Here is a 27860-nt window from a genome sequence, read left to right as displayed (position 1 = left end):
TGAAACAATCCTAGACATACTAAATACAGTGAGGAAATCTAAAGAAATATATGAGTAAAGGTTGAAATGAACAAAGTTAACTTACTTACGAGGCTGAGTTACTGACTTCAGGTACTGACTTTTTGTGTGTCTACATCATTACAATTGTGAGTCAGGCTTGGCATACTACCAATTTTAAGTAACCAGTACTGAATAATCAACAAATATTATTATATAAACCTATTCTATGCTGGTTTTCATCCCATCCTGTCATCTTTGACACATCCAAGGGAAAGTTTTCTCCATAAAAACATGCCAAAGGAAACAGTGAGAAAAATAGTCTCTTGAAGCTGTCTGTTTAGAAAATTTACAGGTTGTGTTGTTCTTTGCTGTTTCTTCTCCATCAGACAAACACAAAAGCTACTAGAATATAATTCGTGCTCACTAGGTTTTCATTGACAGTTAAGAAACATAAAAATCCTGATTAAAAAAAAAGTGTTATTCTTTCATGTTGAAAATAATTTACATAAAAATCAGATGTAGAATAGCTTTTTTATTCTTTTAGGAAAATTCATTAATTCATCACCATTATTATTTTGTAAGTAAAAGCAACCATTATTCTGATAGGAAAAAATCAGCAGGATTTCAAATACAGCTTCTAATAATTGGAAAACAGTAGAATATGCTTAAAGTTATAGATAAGTCATTAAAGTGCTTTTGATTTCTATCATAATTTTATCATCATTTAAAGTCTGGGTACAAACTGCTTTACATTCCCCTTGATTGTCATCATGCTACTGTGTAATCAGGTGACAACTGGAAATGTACCCTTACAGTTTTAGTCTACAAGTACTGAAACATTTCCTTCTTCAAGTCACTTATTTGTGATCCAGCTCCATGCTCCTTCTACGTTCTCAATACCCTAGATATCTAAATCAGCCTTTTGATTTATATTGGAGTGTGTTAACAGGGTTAACCTTCGTCAGTGTCCACAAATCATGCCATGGTGGAGAGGTTGAGTAATTTTGATATAAGTGAGAACCTTATATTGTCCCTAGTGAGAATAAGGCTGTCCTTAATACCCAACTTGGACAATTTAGTTTCTAATTATCTGGCAACACATAGGATGCACTTGGTGTCCACTTGTCTCCTGGAGAGCATCTAGGAAAACAATGTAACAATGCTGTTGAGACATCTCCAATAGTGAGGACATCTATGGCACCCTTGATGCACAATCTTATAGTAAAAGAGACATAATGTCAGTGATGCTGCACACCTTGCCAGACTTTTAGAAGTTTTCTCATGAGATGTGGGAGTGACACATATTTCAAATTCTACAACATATTCATCTCTGATTCGACTAAGAACAGAAGGTAGTACTTTTTATTTTCAGCCCTTAACCTCTAAAGCATGCAAGCTTTGTTTGTTTGTGGAAAGTCATTTGCCTCATCTGAAGCCTTTTTCTCTCCTGCCGGAATCCCTCATTGAATAAGGTATATCCTGATGTTGGTACTCAATGCTCTTCTGTTTGCTCCTCCTTCATCTGGACCTGTTCCTTCATATCTAGGTCATCCTTTTTAATCCTATCTGATAACGTTTACCGTTCTCTTCCATCAACTGCTCATTCTTCATTTGCATTTCCTCCAGCTTTTTTTTTTTTTTTTGTAGCCTGGGCAGCTTCAGCTAACAAACACTTCACTTCAATGTCCTCTTTTCCTGGTCTGTCTGTACTGCAATGTTTCTTTCAACTCCTTCATTGTCTAGACATTAAGAGTGTATTTTCCTGTCTAGAATAAATACCCTGCTTTGCATCCTTGAGTGGATTGAAAATATCTCGAAGCTGCTAGTGTATGCTCGCTCCAATTTCTTTGTGGAGGCACTCAGGGCTATGAGTTTTCCTCTTAGCACTGCTTTCACTGTGTGCCTTAGGTTTTGGTATATTGTGCCTTCATTTTCATTAAAATCTAAAATGTCTTCAATTTTTTTCTTTATTTCTTCCTTGACCAAGTTATCATTGAGTAGAATGTTGTTCAACTTCCATGTGTATGTGGGCTTTCTATTGTTTTTGTTGAAGTCCAGCCTTAGTCCATAGGGTGCATGGGATTATTTAAATCTTCTTGTATCTACTGAGGCCTGTTTTGTGGCCGATTATATGGTCAATTTTGGAGAAGGTACCATGAAGTTCTGAGAAGAAGGTGTATTCTTTTGTTTTAGAATGAAGTGTTCAATAGATATCTGTTAAACCCATTTGGTTCATAACTACTGTTAGTTTCACCATGTCTGTTTAGTTTCTGTTTCCATTATCTGTCCATTGATGAGAATGGGGTGGATAAAACTAGAAAATATCATCCTGAGTGAGCTAATCCAATCACAAAAGAACACATATGGTATGTGCTTGCTGATAAGTAGATATTAGCCCAAAACTTTGAAATACCCAAGATATAATTTATATAATGCATGAAGCTCAAGAAGATGGAAGACCAAAATGTGGATTCTTCAGTACTTCTTAGAAGGGGGAACAAAATACTCACAGGAGACAAAAATACAGAGACAAAATGTGGAATAGAGAGTGAATGAAAGGCTATCCAGAGATTGACTCAACTGGGGATACATCCCATATGCAGTCACAAAACCCAGACACTATTGTGGATGCCAAGAAGTACATGCTGACAGGAGCCTGATATAGTTGTCTAATGAGAGTGTCTGCCAGAGCCTGACAAATACATACATGGATGCTCTCAGCCATTCATTGGACTGAGAATGGGGTACCCAGTGGAGAAGATAGAGAAAGGACTGAAGGAGTTGAAGGGGTTTGCAACTCCATAAAAAGAACAACGATATCAACCAATCAGACAACCCAAATCTCACAGGGACCTAACTACCAATCAAAGAGTACACATGGAGTGGCCCATGGCTTCACCACATATGTAGCAGAGGATGGCCTTGTGGGGAATCAGTGGGAAAAGAGGCCTTAGGTCCTGTGAAGGCTGGATACCCCAGTACAGTGGAATGCCAGGGCAGGGATGCAGAAGGGAGTGGGTGGGTGCAGCGGCACCCTCATAGAATCTGGGGGAAGTCGGATGGGGTAGGGATTTTCCTGAGGGGAACCAGGAAAGGAGATATCATTTGAAATGTAAATAAAGAAAATATCCAATAAAAGAAAAGATAAAAGGAAAAAGGAAGAAAATATTCTGAAGCAGAGATGATCAGGGATCTAAAGATATAGAGTTACCTTTGCTTTATTCCTAAATTGGTCCCTACTTCCATTTCTAAACATTTGATCGCTATCTTTGAATGACTTTTAAACGTAGAGCTTGATGGTTTTTTCCTATGGATCCTGTGCTGGTCTAGCTGTTACTGGAGGATTTCCCTATGCAAAAGCATATTTATTTTAAGGATTTCTGTTTGGATAAATATTTAGATGGATGTTTCTTTAAATTCCACTAAGATGGAATAGACTATTAGATATCCTAGAAATATGAAATATTTGATCATAATGTGGAAGGTATTATGACTTCCAAAACTTTAATCTTTATTTTTTGTAGATAAGGAAATGCTTTAAATATATGCTGAAGAGGTTCATAGAATAATAATTGTTATAAAATTTACACATTTTAGCATCCTATTTTCATGTGTAAATACTGTACTCTGTGAGTGTAACATTTTAATCTAAATATTTAATAAATAATATTTAAAAATCTGTGTTAGTAATCTTATAATTTAATGTTTTCTACATTTATTCCCAATTGTCAGGGTAGACTAAAGTAAATGAAAAGAAACTGAAACATTTTGTATAATATCATGAATCAAGACAGTTAAAATAAAAACTAATCTTTGGATGTATGTGTGTAGAGCTAATTATTGTGTTGCTTGTAGCATAAATTAAATATGGTGTTGCTTATACAACATGTTTCTGCTGAGCTCTGAGCTGATGATTTCAGAATGGGCAATGCTTGTTACCTAGAAACAAAGTCAGAGGATGCCCTTTCTTTACATTCATTTGAAATGTAGTAATTTGTTTATTTAACATATATAACATATGTCTGCTATTTTAATTAATTATTTTCAGTCCACTGGAAGAGCTTTATTTATCTGTGAGTAGAAATATATATTTGGATACACTCTTTATAAACTATGTATGTAAATATTTTGCATTATATACTATGAATTACAAATTGGTAAATATAAGTAAATGTAGGATTTAATTAAATTTTACAAAGAATATTGTAAGCCTAGTATATATTATTGCATAATTAGAAGCTGTAACTAATTAGGTAACATATATTTACAATATGTATCACATGCATACTTATATTTTATACAAATTTAAAAGTATATCAATTACAGTTCTAAAATTTGGACATGACCACCAACCAAAAAAATGTAAGAAATAAATGCAAAGTTTGGTAAATGGTTACACAACACAACTGAAATATGGAAGGAATGAGAAAACGTTAGCCAAAGTAAGAAAGAAGGCAATAACAGTGAGAACAGAGACAGGGGTGGGAAAAGATTAGATAAGTCTTTAAGAATCAGGTATTTGGGAAAGATTAAATACAGGTATCAACTACATGTAGACATTACTGAGCAATGAGCTTCAATAAAATACTTCAAGGTACACAGGCGTTATGATGCATGGCAGAATGCTAGTATAAGACATTAATAACTTTGAAATTTAATACAACTCAAGTTGCAAATTCAATTTTTTTTTACATTTTAGAATTTTTTTTAAAGCTTCTGGATTAGGAATGGAGCAGAGTGCAGAACAGTTGTTGAGCACATAACTTGTTGAACCCTACCTAGCACATAACAGTCTATCCATAGCACTGCCAAGAAATCAAAATCTTCTGTATATTTATGATAAAAAATATTATGTGGCTATATTTTCTAAAATAAATTTACTATAGATCATGAATCCTTTCTATTTTAAAATCTATTTGAAACTTGTATTTATTTTACTGTACACAGAGTAGTGTGATAGGCTTCATATTTCAGCATTATGCATAATGTAATGGTGTTTGTCATATCACACGAAAATAGATCCAAGTAAGCTACATGGTCAGTAAATAATCAGCAATGGAATTTACAAATTCTAGCAATCTAATTATAAGTAATAATAAGTTTTGGTTATTTGACAACTGCCTGTTGAAGCTTCTAAAATAGATATGCTGTTATGCTCCACAACACTTTGTCTTTTCAAGAAGTGTGTTAGCATCTAGAAGATGCTTTCTTTAGATTGGCAGTTTCTGACATCTCACTCAATAAGTGCATTGTTGTGTGCTGTTGTGTACCAAGTGTTAAAGATAGTGTACTATGGAAAGAAGATAAGTACTCCAGAGATTTAGAAAGCAACACCCTCACCATTTGCTCAGGAGGAATAAGTTAACAAGGACAGCACAAATGTTGTGTTGATCACAATAACATTAGGAAAAGTATGCGTGCAGCATCACTAACAGCCGCCATGTTAGGCACTGTATCCCGAGTCTCCTGATTGTCCCTAATCCTGCTAGATAAGTGGTTATTCTAGTTCTATCTTTGAAATGATAACATGACATATAGCATAGTGGAGTTTAGAAATGAGACTAGGCTTCTGATACTCAGAGTACTATATAAATTTTATCTCCTTCTTAAGAAACAGGAGAAATAGAGAAGTTCAGCTTGGAGACAGGCCTGGTAAGAAAAGAAGGATTTTCTCATAAGACGAGACAGGAAAACTTTTAAGGTACATAAGTGCCTTATGGAATTGTGATGAGAATCAGTCCAGAGGGAGCAGAGTGGAAGTGTCTGTTCCCACCTAAGAGAAACATAGGGAAGGGTTGGGGATTTAGCTCAGTGGTAGAGCGCTTGCCTAGCAAGCACAAGGCCCTGGGTTCGGTCCCCAGCTCTGGAAAAAAAAAAAAAGAGAGAGAAACATAGGGAGTGGTGGGTGACTCCACGGGAGGTAGAGAGTTTCATGTGTTCATGAAGGATTCTTACTTTTTGCTTTGGATTCAACCCATAGGTATAAGGGCAGCTACCATTTTATAATGTAAATCATCACTGAATCAAACGACGGCTTCTGTTCTTAAACCAACCGTCTCTTCAGCACAGCATTGGAATGAATCAGGAGGAAATACAAGAAGTCTTCTAGAATCCTATGCTAAAGTTTGTAGATATGCACAAGCAAGTGTAGAGATAGGGAAGTAATTAAAGACCTAACAAAACAGAATTGACATTGGTGATTTTCTCTCATACCGTAAGGGATGGGAAAGAAGAAATGGAACATCCATGTTCAGTTTCCAGACAAGCAGCTGGTTAGAACATTTCATTCATTGTGATGAGTGAATATAGTCTGTGGAAGAAGTGATATTAAACCCACTTAGCTCAAGAAATGGTAAAAAAGCAAAAACAAATGAGACAACAGTGTAAATAAAGAATTCAGAATGATATATATATATATCTGTATACACACATAGATACATACATATATATGTATATGTGTGTATATATACACACTCATATATATTATACTCTGTAATGTTCACACTAAGAAAGTACTTAGAAAGTACATCTCTGTAGTAATGGAAATAAGTAGTAAGTAGAGTTCTGTCCCCTTGTGCTATAATTTTCATACCCATCTGTATATTCCTGTTATTAAGTTATACAATAATTTGATGCTGTGACTTGGATTCATGAGTAAGGAAAGAGCAGTGAGAAATATAGATATGTTTCCATCCTTCCTTCCTTGCTTCCTCCCTCCCTCCCTCCCTCCCTCCCTCCCTCCCTCCCTCCCTCCTCTTTCTCCATTCCTTCCTTTCCTTTTCTTCCTGATTTTGCACCTTCCCTGCCTTTTCTGTAAAATGTAATGTCAATCAAAAAATATATGTATCTATTTCTGTTGAGTATCTCAAGGCACTTTCTCCCAAAGAAAGCACTGTGCTTTAGTCCCTTCACTGCTGATTCCATTCTTCTTGAAGTAGTAAATGCATGCAAAGATAATTACAGACTTAATTCATTAAATGTTTTCTGAATTAGTCAATACTAGTTGGAGTAAAATGTAATCCCAGAACATGTGCTGTTATTACAAATTTAGCTCTGTCAGTAGATGGCTGTGATTAAGACCCCATCTCTGTCTTCTACAGTGACCAGGACCGTGTGTGCTGAACAATGCGACGGCAGGTGCTATGGGCCCTACGTCAGTGACTGCTGCCATCGAGAATGCGCCGGAGGCTGCTCAGGACCAAAGGACACTGACTGCTTTGTATGTTTAATTTAGAATCAATCTCTCTCTCTCTCTCTCTCTCTCTCTCTCTCTCTCTCTCTCTCTCTCTCTCTCTCTCAATGTCTGAATCAGACTCATATTGAATATTTATTAACACTGGATTATATTAAGATTAAGTCCTGTGTTTGAATTATTTGAAAAAGTGCAGTGCCATTCTACAAGGCACCCCACTGAGGTTGTCTATTGATTAAACAGAATTAGTTTATGGCAGTTTAACCGATCCTGCATTTCTGTAATTGTAATTTACGTGTGAAGGGACAGTACTGGAGATTGAGAATATCACTTCCCTACCTTCTCTGCTGACTGCTTGGTGCTGTTGCAGTATTGAGCCCCATGAGTGAGGGAAGCTTGCTCTTGAATATCTATTTCAAGGTTCTGTCAGAAGAATGTATGCATTTAAATATTCTTCAGTTTGCAGTATTAACAACCAATATTATTCTATATTTAAAATTAAGGAATGCACATTAAATCTATTTACGGGATAGCATGAATGATTTATTTTTTGAAAAGGTTATTTTTATTTCAAAAAACAACATTCATAGCTTCATTGGAATTTTTAAATTACATTTTATATTATATCCTTGATATAAATTTTTGTTCCTTTAATATACATGTAACTCTATGAGTGATGATATACTTAAGTTCATAAATCAGAATTCCACTTTAATTTCATCTGAAATGATAAACAATATACTTTATCTTTGAGAATGGGCACAATTTAATCTTTCTACTTCTAAAAATTCTAAAAACAAACATATCGGAAATTTATTTTGTTCCACCAAACAAATATTAATTGAAATTTTTTAAGAACTGAGATTTTAATAAGCAAAATAAAAATTAGAGCATTAATGACATAACTAGTTCTTGTTTGAGTCATAAAAATTCTGAGAGACTTAATTTGCCTGATATGATTCTCTAGTGAAACAAAACTACATCTCGTTAAAGTGGATTCAAAGAAAGAATAGAAAGGGCGCACGTGTTAAGTAGCTACGGAAGAGCCTTGGCAGCCAAACTGAGGGTCCTTTCTTGCCTGTCATCAGCACAGAGAGGAGAGAACCAAGCTTGATTTTGAAGACACTGCACACTGCAGGTGTTGCATTAATGATTCCAAAGCCAGAGTGGTGGTAAACAGTAGAAAAGGGTCTCCCTGTAGGATGTGGCACTGTGCCCTTTCACTTGTATTATTGTGATAAGCAGTACCAGGTGCTCTTGAGAGCTCTCGTTTCATTACTATATTGGAATGGTCCAGTGATTCTACTCTGGCATTTAACACAGAATGCTCATGAACGCCAGGCTGAGGCTTTGGTGTAAGTTATATCGTGCTCGTGTGCTAACTGAAAGGTAAATTCCTCTGGTTTGAATCCCCTTGTTCCCAAGAAGTCTATGGACATTGCATAGCAATGCAGAAAGTATGTTTGTAATTCAGATATAAGAACACATGATGGTTTGCGGTTATAAATTAAACCTTACTAAGTTTTCTAGATTGCCTTTTCATAGATTTCTTCCAATGAAATGTCATCTTAGTAAATAATGTATCAGTGAAACTTGTTTGGATTATGTACCTTGAAGACCATCATCAGAGAATTGTCGTGTTGTGATAAAATGTTTTCTAAAACAACAATTGATGATGCAAATGTTGTGAGGGAACAGAATAAATTAATTCTTATTAATAACCATATGGCAATTTATAATGAGTAAATCACAGTTTTGGATCATGGTAGCTCTTTTTCAGGCTCTCAATTATTTATAAGAAAGTGGTATTTCTTAATTAAATGAGTTAGGTTGTCCATATGTTTGTTACTCAAATGCTTATATTTTTTTGACATCAAAAACCTAACTCTTAGGTAGAAAAATCATTTTCAATTCTTCTCAAGTGAATTTGAAAATATCAATGACAAAATGATATCTGAAAACAAATCTATCAGCAAAACACAGATGCCTTAGAGCATGGTGGGTACAGGAAATGATGTGCTATCATAAAATGTGGCATCATTTGATTTAAGCACAGGCTAACTATAGCTTACCACCTCTTTACATTTTGCCTTTATAACCACTACACTTGGTCAGTCTCATGCTCTGGGTTCTCCTTATGTACAGGTAAATAAATGGCTATTACCGTGTTTCCTATTGTAGAATGTATTGTACTTGTATTTTATACATCACACAACACACAAGCTTACTGACCACTCTCTCCAAAACAAAATCCTTACCTACAGAACTGGGAAATATAAACTGACTGTAAAGATTGAACTTACATATTTTAAATGAGTGCAAATTAAAATAATCTGTCACACCTGTCTATGTTCGATAATATAAATCAATTTTCAGTATAAAAATATGTATTATTTATGTATGGTTTTGTTTGTGTATACATATATATATATACATCATAAACATATACATATATGTATACATATACATATATACACATGAATATTACTTTATGTGAAGATCACTAATATAGCTGGTAATATATATTGACATAAAAGAGGTTGGGAGGCTGATGAAAAGTTATAGACACAATTACTTCAATTTATCAATTTGGGCAGGATTTTTAAAATTGAAATATTGTAAATAAAACAGTACCTGTCCCCAGACCGTGATAGCAATGTTTTATTGATCAGTGTGTAGGAAGGTTGTTTACAGGTGTACCTGTCCTGTTGCAGGCCTGCATGAACTTCAATGACAGTGGAGCCTGTGTTACTCAGTGTCCCCAAACATTCGTCTACAATCCAACCACCTTTCAACTGGAACACAACTTCAATGCAAAGTACACATATGGAGCATTCTGTGTTAAGAAATGTCCACGTAAGTGACACATTGAGATGGGTCAAGTGATTAGAGCTCTTCCTGAAAAATGAGACGTTTCATATGTGATCATTCTAATTTGAAACTTGACATTAAACATGGTAAATTATTTTACATTTATTTGGGTCCTACCATTCATATTTCTCAAGAAAGAAGAAAAGTAAGGATCATCATGTTACGTTACTAGCCTGAAGTCATAACAAGTTAGTGCCAGGCTTGTGAACTTGAAGGAGAGTGAATTACTAAGCCCTTACTAAGTTTTCAACACACGATGCTATTTCTCAGAAAAGATCATTTTTGCCAGCAGGCTGTATTATAAATAAGGACAGATTATGATAAAATTGAGATTGTGCATATATTTATTGGTGATTTTTTATTTATAGAATATATGCCAATTAACAATTTAATAAGGGATATCTAAGAAACTTTTAGCACATGTTAGAGATTCAAGAAGACTATCATTACTTTGATCAGATGTTAAATAGTATATGTGGTCATATAAATATATAAGCATACATATTTTTATTCTTTGCTTTTAATGACTAAAGAAACTTTTTACCTATTGGGAAGTCTAATTAAGGAATTTATTTTTCAATTAAATAACATTTACTTTAACACTCCTATTAGTGGAGCTTTAGAAGTTTTTATAGACTTTAAAGAAGGCAGCTAGAATATCCTTCTTTCTGGCCAGTTTAAGAACTCTTCATTGATTATCTAATGTAATACTAAGACTATCTATAGACTGCTCATTGGCCATGGGTTGCCAAACTACATCGATATTTGGATTGCTTGGCCATTTACCTTCTAAACCTGGGGTCTACACTGCCCACTTCAGCATTCTTAAATCTTAAAACACTTGTTGAAAAAAAGAAAGAAGGGTCAGGCTTCAATACATCTTATAATTTCTGAGTAGGGGATTGATGGCAGATAACTTGTAATCCTATATAATTTATGCAGACAGAATTGTACGTGCTCCTTGTATTGGTTACTTTGTGTTGCCATGATTGAAATATCTGACAGAAACAACCTAAGAGGCAAAAGGGTAAAATTTCTCTCCTGGTTCCAGAGATTTCAGTCCTTACAAAGCAGGAAAGGGAGTGAAATCATGGTAGAGGAGCTTATGGCAAAGACTCTGGTATTGAGACTACTAACAACCAAGGTGGGTGTGATCTTCCAAAGCCTTCTGTAATAATCTACTTCCAACCACAATACCTACCTTCAAAATCATCCATAAGCACATCAGAAGCTAGAGGTCTAGAGACTAATGTATAATGTTGTGGGAACATTTGCTGATTAATAACCATACCATCATTCTACCATGGATTCCCTGTATCTTCTAACAGTGCAAGCAAGTACTCTTAAGCCACTTTTTCCTCCACATAATGTCAGTGGACTGCTAGTAACTACCTAGACATTGTGTACCTAGTATCTTATTTGATTTCTACCACTACCTCATCTGAGTTCTCTCCTTTAAGCTCCATGCAGTCATACTGACTCTTCTTGAGGAAATAAATTCATCATTCCAAATAAAGACAGTATGCTGATAATGACCATGCTGCCAAAAAATAAACCCAGACCCATGATTACATTTTCTGTCTCTATCAGGTCCTAAATTCATTTCAGAAGTTGTTAATTGGTATACAATCCCATGCCATAGACAGTGGGTCTTGACTCTGAAAACTTAGAGGTCTTGGGCTTGGGGCTTCATAAATCCCTAGGGCATTTCCCCCAACCATAGACAAAATATCAAAGAGGAAATTAAATCATAAGATCCATCAAGCTGAATTACTAAAACCACATGGCTTTTCTGCTTTGGTCTCACAGCATGTTTGGAAGTTTTCATTTTTTGCCAACAGGTAAAGGGCAGTTTTTAGGGAAGTTTGCTGCATTTCAAACTATAATATTCCTGTACACGTCATGTTGTTCCTCTACTTATGTAGATACAGTGATTTATTTTTTATTTCGAAGAGAAAGTCTTGGCACCTCAGAGATTACTGGTTCCTAGGCATATCACCAAGTCTGAGTAATAATATGTCCCTTGTCTAATTGTACGCCTTTGCTAACATGGTATCTTTCAAATATTTACTATGCATCAGAAAATTTTGTTAGCACTCCAATAATGCACTGGTTGCAGTTTAAGCATTAGCTCTTATATTTGAATTGTGCTCTCTTGATCCAAGGCAGTTTAACTTAAGCTTCATTTGTGCTTCATGAACTTGAAGTATTTTAGACTTCCAACTTGCATAATGTCATTAAATGAAGTGTGACTATTGAGAAACACAAACTAAATGTAATGTAGTTTCCTAAGTCTATAAAAGAAATAATTCTACCTTGGGGGCAATTCAGAATATGGAGCAGTAAGCAAGCAGATACGCATGTTTGTCACACACTGCTCTTGGACTGGAGAGAGTACACTGAAGATGTTGTTTCAGGTTCTGGTGTTCAGGGATTGATTTGGTGCAGAGGAAGAGTCATATACATTATCAATAATGCTAATAATTTTTACATCAGAATTTATCTCTTTTTTAACTTGATGGTTAACCACTATTGCTTATGTGAATTCCTTTTAAATATCAGATAACTTCGTGGTAGATTCCAGTTCTTGTGTACGAGCCTGCCCTAGTTCCAAGATGGAAGTCGAAGAAAATGGAATTAAAATGTGTAAGCCTTGCACTGATATTTGCCCCAAAGGTGAGTGATTCTTGAATGTATTGGGCTACAACATGTCATTACCAAAAGCTTTTCTGCCTTTTTGTTGTGGTTGTTGGTTTAGGTTTTGGTGTTTTAAAACAGGGTTTTCTTGAGTAGCTGTCTTGGAACATTGGCTGTCCTAGAACTCCATCTGTAGATCAGGCAGACCTGGAAATGAGAGATATGTCTGTGTTTGCCTCCAGAGTACTGATATTAAAAGTAGAGCTCTGGCTTCATTTACCTACTAATAGACCAGTGAGATTAGCTTCTCAGAAAAATTATACAAAGTGTTCATTTGTGTGTGTGTGTGTATGTGTGTGTGTGTGTGTGCGTGTGTGTGTGTGTGTGTGTGTGTGTGCGCACGCGCACGCATGCACGCACGGACATGTGTGGTGCACACACATGAATTCCTCTATAGAATAAGCTACATCAGAACAGAATTCAAATTTGTCAAATGATCAACTTTGAAATACTAAGGCAAGGAGAAGGGAACCTCACACTCTTCGACTACATGCTATTAGTGTGAATGCCTCTGTCTCTGTCTGTCTGTCTCTCTCTCTCTCTAAATATCTGTAACTAAAGTCCAAACCTTTTCAAAGTTGATCTTTCAGAAACCATTTTATAGATATAGATAGATAGATAATAGATATAGATGTAGATAGATAGATAGATAGATAGATATTATAGATATATGTATGTATGTGTGTATATGGCCCTAGTACTACATTTCTATTACCACAATACTCTCAATTTAATATATATTTTAATATATTATTGTTATTCAAATTGTAGGTTTTTAATATTAGTAGACCAAGAAAACATTTTAATAAAATACCAGAATTTAAAATTTAAATTCATGTTTTAAAATGAACTATGTATAAGAAATTCAATATAATGTATTAATTGATATAATCTTTATTTCAGTTATGCCTAGGTGGTAACTGTATGCTGATTTTCAATTTAAATGAAACTCTTTTTAAAATTTATTTAGTTCTTTTTTAACACTCCAGACTTCATCCCTCTCCCTGTACACCCTCTGTTCCACATCCCATACCTTCTCTCTACCACTGTTTGCACTAGGATGTCCTCACCTCCTACCTAACACGGCCCCCCACACTTCTCCACAACCTGCGGAAGCTGGAGCAAGTGTCCTTCTTATATGTTGGGGCACATTTTAGCTTTATGCTTAGGAATGAGATAGCTGGGTCCTCAGGTAGTACAATGTCCAACTTTCTGAGAAACTGACCAGAATGATTTCCAGAGTGGTTATACTAGCTTGCAATCTCGCCAGCAAAGGAGGAGTGTTCCTATGTCTCTACATCCTCCCAAGCATCGTTTGTCACCTGCATTTTTTTATCTTAGCCATTCTGACTGGTGTGAGGTGGAATCTCAAGGGTTGTTTTGACTCACATTTCCCTGATGAATAAGGATGTCAAACATTTCTTTAGGTGCTTCTCAGCCATTCAGTATTCCTCAGCTGAGAATTCTTTGTGTAGATCTGTACCCCATTTATAATAGGATTATTTGATTCTCTGGAGTCTAACTTCCTGTGTTTTTGTATATATTAGATATTAGCATTCTATAGGGTGTAGGATTATAAAGAACTTTTCCCAATCTGTTGATTGCCTTTTTGTCCTATTGATAGTGCCCTTTGTCTTACACAAGCTTTGCAATTGTATGAGGTCCCATGTGTCAATTCTTGATCTTAGAGCATAAATCATTGGTGTTCTGTTCAGGAAATTTTCACATTGCTTATGTGTTTAAGGCTCTTCTCCACTTTCTCTTCTATTTGTTTCCATGTATCTGGTTTTATGTGTAGGTCTTTGATCCACTTGGACTTGAGCTTTGTACAAGTAGATAAGAATGGGTTAAATTGAACTATACATACTGACCTCCAGTTGAACCAGCGCCATTTGTTGAAAACACTGTTTTATTTCCATTGGATACTTTTAACTCCTGTTTCAAATATCAAGTGACTATAGGTTTGTGGGTTCATTTCTGGGTCTTCAATTCTATTCCATTGATCTACCTGCCTATCTCTGTACAAATAGCATTCCGTTTTTATCATGATTGCTCTGTAATACTGCTTGAGGTCAGAGATGATGATTCCCCAAAAAGTTCTTCTACTGTTGAGAATATTTTTTGCAATCCTGCGTTTTTTGTTATTCCAAATACATTTTCAAATTACTCTTTCTAACTCTGTGAAGAATTGACGTGGGATTTTGATGGGTATTGCATTAAATCTGTAAATTGCTTTCAGCAAGATGGCCCTTTCTATTGTATTAATCCTGTCGATCCATGAACATGGGAGATCTTTCCATTGTCTGAGATCTTCAATTTCTTTCTTCAGAGACTTGAAGTTCTTTTCATACAGACTTTCACTTGCTTAGTTAGAGTCACACCAAGGTATTTTATATTATTTGTGACTATTGTGAAAGGTGTCATTTCCATAATTTCTTTCTCAGCCTGTTTATCCTTTGAGTAGAGGGGTTACTGATTTGTTTGAGTTTATATTATATCCTGGCACTTCAAGCTCTTCCAGTCCTTTCTCTGGTTCCCGTTCTCAGTTCAGTGGTTTAATGATGGCATTAGCATATCATCTGTTTGCTGTATTTTGGCTGTGTTCCTTTCCAAATTGATCTTTACATCCTTTCCTGTAGTCCTGTTCTTTGACTTCATCCATCTTGTCTAATTGAGAGCTGTAGAGAGGGGGCCACATTTTCTAGTCCCTAGTTTTCCTTCTGCCTCTGTTCTAAACTTTGCCTCCCTATTGCCTCCCAAGGGTATTCTTGTTCCCCTTTTAAAGAAGGAGTGAAGCATTTGCATTTTGGCTGTCCTTCTTGAGGTTCAGGTGTTCTGTGCATCTAGGGTAATTCAAGCATTTGGGCTAATAGCCACTTATCAATGAGTGCATACCATGTGTGTTTTTCTGTTTTTTTTTTTAAATCATAGATTCCTTTTGAGGATGATATTTTCCAGTTCTTGATGAAACCTTTTTTGAAATTTTGAAAAAATTTTCTTGGACTTTTCTTGCTGAGAATAGTGTTTGAGTGTTTTTGTCACTGAGATGTGTTTCCTGTATGCAACAAAATGCTGTATCCTGTTTATGTATACAGTATATTAGTCTATGTCTTTTTATTGGGAAATTGAGTCCATTGAGGTTATGGATAGTTAAATGAACAGTGTTGGTTTCTATTATTTTTTGTTTTTGAGTCACCAAATTATGTTGGTGTGTCTATCTTTTTTTGGGGGGCAAAAAGGACTTTCTTGCTTTTTCAAGGGTGGACTTTTTAGAGTGTTTATTTTCCGATATTATCCTTTGTAGGGCTGGATTTCTGGAAAAGATATTGTAAACTTTGTTTTGTCATGGAATATCTTGGTTTCTCCATCTATGGTTATTGAGAGTTTTTCTGGGGTAGCCTGGGCCAACATTTGTGTTCTCTTAGGGTCTGTATGCCATCTGTCCAGGATCTCCTAGCTTTCATGGTCTGTGTTGAAGTCTGGTGTAATTCTGATAGGTCTGCCTTTATATGTTACGTGACCTTTTTCCCTTAGTACTTTTAATATTCTTTCTTTGTTTTGTGCATTTGGTATTTTGACTACTATGTGATGGAAGGAATTTCTCTTCTGGTCCAATCTATTTGGAGTTTTGTAGGCTCCTTGTATGTTATGAGCATCTCTTTCTTTAGATTATTGAAGTTTTCTTCTATAATTTTGTTGCAGATATTTACTAGCCCTTTAAGTTGAGAGTCTTTGCTCTCTTCTATACTTGCTATTCTTAGGTTTGACATTCTCATTGTGTCCTGGATTTCCTGGATGTTTTGGGTTAGGAACTTTTTGCTTTTTGCATTTTCTTTGACTATTGTTTCAATGTTTTCCATGGTCTCTTCTGCCCCTGAGATTCTCTCTTTAATCTCTTGTATTCTGTTTGTCATGCTTGAGTCTATGACTCCTGATCTCTTTCCTAGGGTTTCTATCTCTAGGGTTGTCTCCCTTTGTGGTTTCTTTATTGTTTCTATTTCCATTTTTACATCCTGGATGGTTTTGTTTAATTGCTTTACTGTTTTGGTTGTGTTTTAATTCTTTAAGGGTTTTGTGTGTGTGTGTGTGTGTGTGTGTGTGTGTGTGTGTGTGTGTGTGTGTTTGCTCTTTAAGTGCTTCTACTTATTTACCTGTATTTCTTTAATGGAGTTATTTATGTCTTTCTGAAAGTCCTCTAGCATCATCAGAAGATGCGATTTCAAATTCAAATCTTTCTTTTCAGGTGTGTTGGGATATTTAGTATTTGCTGTGGGGAGAGGACTGACTTCTGACGATGCCAAATAGTCTTGTTGTCTGTTGCTTAGTTTCTTGAGCTTGCTTCTCACCATCTGGTTGTCTACGCTGTTAGTCAGTCTCACCATTGGAGGAAGAGTCCTCTGTCTCTGATTGGAGCTTGTCCCTCCTCTGGGCCTGTGAGCTTGTGGGCCAATGAGCCTGTGATCTTAGGACTGAGATCATTCCTGGGAGACCAGCTCTCTCAGGGCAAGTTTTGTATATGAGAGCTGTGGGACAATCCCAGATCTTGTCACAGATGGACACTGGAAGGGTCCAGTCCTAGGCCTCCCTGTACCTCCATCTAGCTTCTTTCAATAAATGAACAGATAATGAAAATATTATATAATGAAATTTTAGAAAAAAGAATGTGACATATTTTGGAAAGCAAATGAAAGAAAAATTATTATGTTAAGGAAAATAAATCGTCCTCAGACAAATGTGGCATGTTTTATCTGAATTCATATTTGTGTGTGTGTGTGTGTGTGTGTGTGTGTGTGTATGTGTGTACTAAAACAGAAGAAGACTTAAGGTAGAGAAATAAAATATATGTAATAATAAATGAATAAAGGAAAATATCTTCAAGAACAAATGGGCTGGGATTAAAGGTGTATATCACCATGCATGGTCATATAATAGATTTTGATTTTATTCTTACCCCTCCCCCACCAATTGCAGATCCTCTCTTCCTCCCTATCCACCCTACTTCATGGCCTGAGGATCATATAAATGCATCAGAGTTCTGAGTCTATTTACAAGACTTACACAAAATCAAGCCAGACAAAATACCAGTCTAGAAAAGGGGAAATGGGTAAAATCTGAGCACTCATTTCTTAGCAGAGCTCTGAGTTTGAGGCCATCTTGTTCTACAAAGCAAGACAGCCAGGGGTACACAGAGCAAACCTGTCTTGAAAACCAAAAGAAAACAATAAATAGCTTTACTTTTAGAAAAACCATAACTAATTTTAAATTCTGAAATAAACATTTTTATTTTATAAGGAAAATACAGTGATTATTAGCCAATAATATGTTTTGCAAGCTGTTTACTCTGACTCTTACTTCTATAGCATGTGATGGAATCGGCACCGGATCCTTGATGTCTGCTCAGACTGTGGATTCCAGTAACATTGACAAATTCATAAACTGCACCAAGATCAACGGGAATCTCATCTTTCTTGTGACTGGCATTCATGGGTCAGTATTCAATGTTCTACAGTGTAGTTCTGCAAAGTGAAAGTGTTCCATATCTCTACATGCTGGCATTGTTGATTCATCTGGACCTAGAACATTTTTACTTTTTCTTAAACTCTTTCCATCCAAAGCGGTGGACATCCTTTCAGTAGTGCTGGGACACACCTGCATTTGGAGTTTGGTTATTATTTTGAAATGAGAATGCAAGTCTCTAATTCTGCTTGAATGTACTTTCCAGGAAATCTCCTAAAAGCCATAGCCTTAGGAAACCCTAGGACTTAGATACTTAGAAGAAAATATAAAGTGAAAAATTACTCTTGAGTTTGCAAAGAATTAGTTCAAAACAGCATATATTAAAAAATCAAACAAACAAGCAGGCAAGCTAACAAAACCTTAACATGAAACGACTTAACAAACCTGACTTAAAATTAAGTTGAAATTTTCCTGATCTGTTTTTTAAAATTTTCTTTTATGATATATTCTTCTATTTGTCTCTTATATGGGGAAATTAGTGCTACTATAAAGTGGATTTTATTTTGGTAATAAAAATTGTTACATTATCTGGGGTCCTTCATTACAGAACCGGCTGCTGGCTTTAACTGGGGAAATAACTGAGTTTGTATTCTTTGTGTAATAAAAATGTCAATAGCTATGCTTTGTATTTTATCTATTTGTCTATATTAGTACTTAATCTCTAAATATTATTGCTACAGGCTACAAATAAAGACTATCTCTCGCATCTTTTAATTCAACTCTTAGACTGAACATATATCACATCATTTCTGGAAGCAAAATAACAGAGCATATTATGAATAAATATCTCCAAATAAGAACAGCATGAACAATGGGACAGAGTATTTATCTTCATTCAAACAAATTATTATTTATGCTCTTGCATAAAACATCTCTATTAAAAAGACAGTTTTAATATAGCCCCATGTCATATGCTGTAAAAGTATACACGAATCTTCTGTCTATTGTGTTATGTTTAGACAAATCAATACTTTTTAACAGGAAATTAAGATTACTAACTTCCATTTAAGAAGTTGGTAATTTTAATCCCACATCAAGTATGGCAATGATGTGTTGAGTGACCACCATTCTGAAATTGGATCCATTTGGTTAACCTTACTAAGGACCACACAGTTCCTCTGAAATCATCTATTGTTGACCTAGCATCTTTAGCACTTTGGGTAGGATATTTGGGTCAAGATTTATTTGTTTGTTTGTTTGTATGCTAAATAATTGAATGAGTATATGACATCTGGAAAGGGATATATGTACATGTCAATTATCTTTTTTTAAAATATCCCTATGAACAAAAGATCATCTGTTACTAGTGCAAGCAAGTAGAGGGAGCCACTTGACTCCCACTGCTTCCTTTTATATGAACACTGTTGTGGTTATTTTTTCTATTACTGTTATAAGATACCCTTGCAGAACCAATGTAAGAAGGGAAGGGTTTACACTGAGTTCACAGTTTCAAGCTACATCTAACATGGCAAAGAGTTCAGGAAAGCAAGTCTGTAGGACAGCAGATTAACATACATAGACATATATGCATGCACATATACATAAATATATATATGGCTCATTCCCCTTTTTATTCAGTCCACACCTCCAGCCTCTAAAATACCACCAGCCACTTTTCAAGTTGGTTTTCCCACCTAAGCTGACTAGATCTAGATTATTCCTCACGAGCATAATGAGAAGCTAAACTAATGTAGGTTATCTCTCACAGGTGAGCTCAGAGATCTCTTAGGTGACTCTACATCTTCTAACATTGCTGATATTAAATATCACAGATACGATAAGTGTAGTAGCTTCAAGCCTTCAAGGTTTGGTAAAATTTGAAAATCTGTACTCATAAAGTGAGTGGATTAACAGAAGTGGTTTTTGGCATTGTCTGGTCAAACATCTTATATTCTGTGTGTGTGTGTGCATGTGTGTTTGTGTGTATGTGTGTGTGTGTGTGTGTATCAAGCATTTGTCGTTTTTTAAAATGTTTATTTTATATTTCTTTACTTACATTTCAAAGGTTAAAGTTCAAAATAAAATCTAGAGATAATGTTCTTATTTTAAATACATAATTTTTAAAAAAATCATTGGAATTTGTAGTTATTATTAAAACAAATATAAGAAAATTTCCCAGTATGATAAAAAAGGTATTGATAGAAAAATTATTAACTTCTACTTAGAATCAAAATTGAGATTTATGATAAATAGCACTAGAAATCATTCTGTATAAAAAATATAAGAAAGTAAAGGACATTTGAGTACCTGAAGACTGATATAGAAAATAACTAAGTAGATATATTTTTACACACACACACACACACACACACACACACACACACACACAACACTACAGAGGTAACTAAGAGTCTTTGAAACTGTGACAAAATGGCTAGGGAATTTCACACGAATAAAGACTCAGTGTAAACTTAGAACATCTGAGGTTCTCTCTAGTAGTGCATTTCTAAGATTGTAGAGGACAAAGGGAAATCCTTTGCTCTAAGATGATTTTAAAAGCACTGCCCTTGGGTTATTATTAAAAGCCTAATTACTATTAAAATGAAAACATTCCTGTAAGTGTCCCAATTTCAATTGAATGAAGCAAAACTACCTCTATAGATGACTTCTGTATGGAAAATTATTATAGTTGAAAATTATGAACGGTGACTTACCTATGGTCAAATTTCTTCTAAATAATGTTTGTAAGAGAAAAATTTGAAAAAAAAACCCGATGATTTAGTGATTTTTAAAATATTATTTTTGTCTTGCTTCAATACAGAAGATTATTGTGGAGTTATGCTATTTATGAGGACTTTGCATATTTATCTCTGCTTTAGAGCATAGTCAACATATACATACCAAACAAATATAAATAAATATAATGGACAATAGGGATCACAGAGAGTTTGTTAAACTTCCTCACTCTGTAAGGACTATAATATCACAAATCATTCAAGTGAAAATGAACTGCCTAGAAAAACAATGTGGACTACAAGTCCAAAGGTAAAAGCATGTCTTTAAAATGAGCCCCACAAAAGACAGATGAGATGGTTTATGTAGGTGACCTGATCCTGCATAGAGTTTGAATCACAGCAAAGTGATGAATGGAGTGAGTGGAGCTCTGTGGAGTCTCTTTCTTGACAATCATTTTCTTTCCTCCAGTGAAAAGCTGGAAAATGGATTGCTAATAAATAGCCTTTCTGATTGTTTTGGTGAATAAATCAAAAGGTTTTTGATTTGTCCAGCCCCATACCAGTAAAATCTTAATGAATAGTACACATGGTAGGGAAAGTGGAGGGGAAAATAGGACAAAGGGAACAAAAGGCATTGAGAAGACAGCAACAGAACCTCAGTGACTGTCTATTTTATAGCTCAGAAAAGGGTTCAATTAATAGTACTTTATAGCTTAATGCTAGTCTTTTATAGACTATCTTAGAAAAGACATAAAAGGCAAATTATTATTTCAGATACATCATGCTTCTTAGTTCAGATGATTATCTGTTCTTAATCATAACACTGCAACTTGGAGTACTTGAAGTTAAAATTTAATACTATTGTGCCTCAAGGAAAATATATATGGCAATTTACAAGACAAATATATGTGAAATATTCTTCATTCTCAGTCTCCTGCCAGGATAACCCATATATTCTGAAGCCTTTCCCATCCATTTCATGAATCTATGCCTATAAAATCAAATCAATAGATCTAAGACAACACACACACACACACACACACACACACACACACACACACACACACACACACACACACACACCAGGGTAGCAGTCTGTGTTTGTGTGTGGGGGGAGGTAGAGAGAAAGAGGGGTCAGAGCAGATTTTTAATGTGACTACTATATTACAAACAGTAAACTTCTAGTAAATAAAATGTTTTATGTACTTTCATTGCCATCACTCTCAATATATTAATAGTGACTTTTAATACGATAGTAATATTCATTGACAGTTATTTAATAATGAGGTTAAAAGACATAATTAAATGATATTAAGACAATCATTTCTTTCAGAAAATAGTCTTGAACATTTTTCAATAAGATTTTGTCCTTTAAGAGATATATAATGGGGGGAGGATGGGGAGGGGAAGCCCATATAGAACGGGAGGGAGAGGGGTTAGGGGGATGTTGGCCTGGAAACCGGGGAGGGGAATAACAATCGAAATGTAACTAAGAAATACTCAAGTTAATAAAGATTTAAAAAAAAGAGAGAGATATAAAGAAAGGTAATTGGTACACTCACACCGTGATTTTGTAGTGTCTTTACCATGAATGGAAATTCAACTCATATCCTTTGATTAGAATGAGAATTATAGTCTTGCAAAATCCCTCTCGTCCTTTGTCCTGGCATTGTTCATGTACATGTTCTTACAGCCACATGCTGCTCACAAGCATGCTGTCACTGTGTCATATAAAGAGACTGACAGGAACAGGTTTTCATAACAGGTCTCAGTCATGGTAGATAGTGGAAGTCACGCCTAGGTTTCATGACAAAATGACTTTCTTTCAGGAGATTCGTTAATTTGTTTTTTCTATGCTGAAAGTTGTTGTGGCTCACCAAAAAGAATGACAAGGGGCCACAATATTCTTCTACATGGCTCTGTGTTTAGATAGGAAAGCAATTTTAAGGTACTGTAGATCTCTGATGACTTAGGGTGACAATCCCTAGAGGTACTTTGAAGCTGAAAGGAGAATTTTGTCAACTTACTTTATGGCAATCCTGACTCTCTAAAATTAAGTATATAAAACATGTGTGGTTTATTCAGCTTCATATTAATGACCAAGAATTTATTTAATTCCTAGCAACTGAGAAGTTTTAAGTCATGATTTGGGCTAACTTCATTACTGTATGCTTGCCCTGAATTTAGATTCTTTCTCACTGATGTCAGGATATTTGATTTTGTAGTCAAAATTGTTGTAAGTTACTTTCCATGGGAGAGCAATGTTAAAAATTATTTCTCCAATTTAAGGGCTTCTATCTCCTCAGACTTAAATTTTTTTTTACATTAAAAATGAATATGACTGAACCCCCAGTGAACTAGACTGTTGGGGAGAGGGCAGCAATGGGGGGAGGGTTGGGAGGGCAACACCCATAAGGAAGGGAGGGGGAGGGATGTTTGCCCGGAACCGGGAAAGGAATAACACTGAAATGTATATAAGAAAACTGTTAATAATAATAAAAAAAAAAATGAATATAGAATTCCATAATGGACTTGTGATTAGGAGTACAACAAAATGTCGTCTGGATATGGCATGGCTGCTGCACACATGAACTTATAACACCTGTGGCCACCTGCCCAAGACCTGCACAAAACCAAGCTAGGAAGGACCTCCATCACGGAGACCTGTCAGGCTGCTTAGCTGAGAATATGGAGGGAATCAACGGCTGCTGGAGGAGAGAGTGGGACTCTATTTGGTGTCTTGCCACATATTCCAGTTGACAATACCATAACCATGTGAATATGCTCAGCATTAACTGGAATCAGTGTATTCAAATATTTGAAGTCAAAAGAGGACATGAAGTTGGTAGATAGGAGGATGCTTTGGATGGGCTGGGATGAAATTGGAATGAGGTTTTAGGGGTGAATATGATCAAGATATACTATATATATGTATGAAATTTTCAAAGAATAGATAAATATTATTTTTAAAAGATAAATGCAACATTTTAATCATGAATTATACCTTGTTTTTACATATATGCGCATTAGAAATAATAATGGCCATATATTATGTAACACAATATACCTATGCCTATACACATATATGCACTTATGCATGTATGAGAGAGTGTGTGTCATACCAAGAATTCAACTTTTCGAGAACTTAACATATAAGATTTAAGCTTTTAAGAGATATTCATGTGACACTAAGAATAATCTGGATCAATAGTTTATTTTGAGTCATAGAAAAGCATGCTTATAGTTTTCCAGTCTCAGCAACACACAGCATCCTAGCATCCTACAGCACTGTACTTTAAGCTCGTAGTACATTGCATTGATTGCACTTCTTAGATTAAAATGTAATTTAATCAAGCAAAGCCTTTTTAAAGTGATGAGAAGGCCCATCGTGTGGGGTAATACGCTGATGAAATGAGTTTAGAGAGCCAGTGTCAGGTGCTTCGAGAGATCAACCTGGATTTCATGGTTGCTGAAAATAATGGTCTTTCAAAGACTCGACTTTCAGTGGAAGCAAAGTGCATTTCCAGCAGCTATGCCCTGTACCTATTGGATTGTTGAGCTATCATAAAGTACTTTGGTTGACAACCCAATTAAGATTGTATTCAATGAAACTACTGTATTCTGGATTTTTCGCACACACAAATTAGAAAATTTTCACAGATGATACAAAGGATAAATGGTCATAGGAAGAATAAAAGTCTTTTAATTGCTATATAATTCTAGAAAATTCTAAGTTCATTCCTTTTAGAAAGTTCAGTGCTCAATATCTCATAGGAAGGTGCATCTGCATAGAATTTATCATTTCCATGAAAATATGAAAGCTTAATACATATTGTGGATCCTTTTAAAGTAAGGAATTTAACAACTGGGATATTTTCCTTGAATTACTGAAAGTATTTCAATTACTGAAATAGTTTGGTATAATGTTGGTCTTAGTATTCAAGTATGCAATTATTTTCAATGGCCATTATTTACCTAAAATAATTTGTAAGATGAAAACAGAACACAATTTATTAGTATTTTAATGATAACTTTTAAAATATGATGTGAATTTTAAAGAATTTTCATAAGGGGTAATTTAAAAATGTAAAAACTTTTATACTTTGTATTAATAAATTTGCTATATATATTTTTTAGATGGAAGCAAGTATTGTCTGTGTTATAAAATAATTGTTTTAAATTTGGCTGCATCTTTTCTTGATTTTGTAGGGACCCTTACAATGCTATTGACGCCATAGACCCAGAGAAACTGAATGTCTTTCGGACAGTCAGAGAAATAACAGGTACTTTTAATAGTAGATAAGTAGATAGATAGATAGATAGATAAATAGATAGATAGATAGATAGATAGATAGACAGACAGACAGACAGACTGCCATAAGCTATGTGACATGGTATTTTCTTGAAATAGTTACATTTTACAATAGCAATACGTTCTTAAAAGAAGAATCTTTAAAACTCAAATGATCCCTTAGCTTTCATATTCTAAAGCCAATAAAATTCAGGCATAAACTTTGAAATATTGTTATTATTGTGTTTTCAAATACCAAAAAATAAATGATGCTTGGGCACTTGTTTTGTAGTTGACTCCCTCATAGGAACAAGAGTTTACTGTGAAGAATAGATAGCACTCCATTAGTATGATATTTTTTTGAGTATTTACTGTTTTTAATTCTCTTATACTAATTATTATGGGTTCATAAATATGAATCAACTTTGGATTTAACATCACAGAAAACAAAACCTGATGAGTTAGGGCTGAACGAAATATTATAGATTTTATGGAGATACATATATCATAGTATATAGATAAGTGGTTAAGGAATTAAAGGAAATAGAACTTTATTTTTATTTTTAACTTGATAAAAATTTATGTATATGTATCTACTACAATAAAGTAAATTATGCTCTTTTAATATTGACATGTCCAGGTTTATGAGTCCCTGAGTCTTAAATCATGGACTCTTTTTTTTTTTTTTTTTCCAGAGCTGGGTACCGAACCCAGGGCCTTGTGCTTGCTAGGCAAGCGCTATACCACTGAGCTAAATCCCCAACCCCAAATCATGGACTATTGATGCTATTTTTTAATAACCATTATTAATTTACTGTTAACTCCAGGAACTCATAGTATTATACTTAATTGTAAAGTGATAAGTAAGTGGTGGATACTACAAAAGTGGTTTAATTGTCTTTTGCTTACTTCCTATTTTTCAGTATATTTTCATCATGTTTGAACAATCGCTAACACTGACATTGAAAAGTGCTATCATGAATTATTATATCACTTTCTTACTCCCTGTAGGTTTCCTGAACATACAATCTTGGCCACCAAATATGACAGATTTTAGTGTTTTCTCCAACCTTGTCACCATTGGAGGAAGAGTTCTCTACAGGTAGGTGAATATGTTTGGTGCAGTCAGCTGCTTGAATATAGAGAGGACTATCACAAGCTTTTTAATGTTATGATAGTCTATTGATTAATTCCAAAAATGTGCCTCCTGAAATAATCCCTGATGTGACATGAGACACACAGAATTCCTAGTTTGGTTTTTAACTGCTTATTGCCTGGGCAGATATTAATGTGTTTCTGGTATAAGGCATGTAATATGATCTGTATAATTGAACTTTATATGTATTTTATGTCATACTAAGACATAAATGTAGACGACTCAGTAATGACTCGAGTGTGTGGGGAACATTTTCTGCTGTAGCCAGGGGTTTGAGTTCTCTCTCTGATGCCATTGTTTGCACCACACATCCTATGTTGATGTTACTGTTGTAGGTTCCCTATTCTTAGTGTTGAATAATAAACAGAGAGGTCATTAGTGGGAGAGGAAGCACCTAACCTTGCAGACATGAAACACCAGTGTGGGAGGTACCTGGAGAGGTCCATCCCCTCAGAGGAGAAGGGGAGGGGGAACGGGGAAGGACTGTGGGAGGGGGTGACCAAGAGGGGGCAGTGAGTGGGATGTAAAGTGAATAAGTAAAAAATTAAATTAAATTAACAAATAAATACAGATATCAGAGGGATATTACGAGAACATATCAATGTCACTATTTTAAATATACATGATAAAATGAATCTTTAGTGAGCCACTACTCTTTTAAAGTTTTCTTTGAGTTTTGAAAAGCAGTACAAATAGTCAATAAATACTAGAAAAATGTTCAATATCCTTATGTAAAGGAAAAAAATGAAAGTCAGTGTCATTACCCCAGTGAGAAAATAAAAGATAATAAATGTTAACAAGCACGCACGAGAACAGTTACACACTGATAATGAAAATGTAAACTAGTGTATCAACCAGAGAAATAATTGTGGAGATCATCTACAAAATGGTACGACTGAATAATGAGGCTATACATTTCTAAAGTATATGCCGAAAGTTAACATGAAGCAGAGATACCGTCACGTCTGCATTCATCGCAGCACTAATCCCAACAGCTGAGCCAAGGAATGGCTGGCCTGGTCAGTAGGTAAACGGCTAAATAACATGTGTATAATTACGATTTTGTTTATTGTCTCAATGTGACAAGAGTAAATTTTAAAATACCCCAACTCTAGACAATTAATGGGTACTGAGAGAGAAACAATCAGTTTTCTCCAGAGATTAGCCCCTTAATAGCTTACCCAATCCCACAGTCAACCATAAACATTATGCATATGATCAACATTAAATGTACTAGGCCATTTTTAACATATATATATATATATATATACATGTACAAAATAAGAATAATTAAAGAAAAATCATAAATTGGTGAGATACGGGGGTGACATCAAGGAATCAAGAGTGTGAAGTATGGAATAAAAATTATGTATATAGGGTACTCATGTATGAAATTCTCAAAAATTACTAAGAAAATGAATGTATAAACTGGAACCGGTCACACAGACCTTGTGGGAGAGA

The 27860-nt window shown here is 35.0% G+C and overlaps 1 protein-coding gene across 1 annotated transcript; it reads left to right on the top strand.

Moving 5' to 3' along the window:
• Positions 1 to 7063: 7063 nt before the first annotated feature.
• Positions 7064 to 26794, top strand: LOC116898531 (receptor tyrosine-protein kinase erbB-4-like). The gene is made up of 6 exons (XM_032899751.1): positions 7064 to 7219; positions 9907 to 10048; positions 12626 to 12739; positions 18121 to 18247; positions 25162 to 25235; positions 26255 to 26794. The coding sequence occupies exons 1-6, from the start codon at positions 7064 to 7066 to the stop codon at positions 26347 to 26349; spliced, it is 708 nt and encodes a 235-aa protein (XP_032755642.1). The 3' UTR covers positions 26350 to 26794.
• The last annotated feature ends 1066 nt before the right edge of the window (positions 26795 to 27860 follow it).

The sequence above is a fragment of the Rattus rattus genome, chromosome 4 (genome assembly GCF_011064425.1).
Source record: "Rattus rattus isolate New Zealand chromosome 4, Rrattus_CSIRO_v1, whole genome shotgun sequence".
In the NCBI taxonomy this organism is placed as follows: domain Eukaryota; kingdom Metazoa; phylum Chordata; class Mammalia; order Rodentia; family Muridae; genus Rattus; species Rattus rattus.
This window is presented reverse-complemented; position numbering and strand designations above follow the sequence as displayed.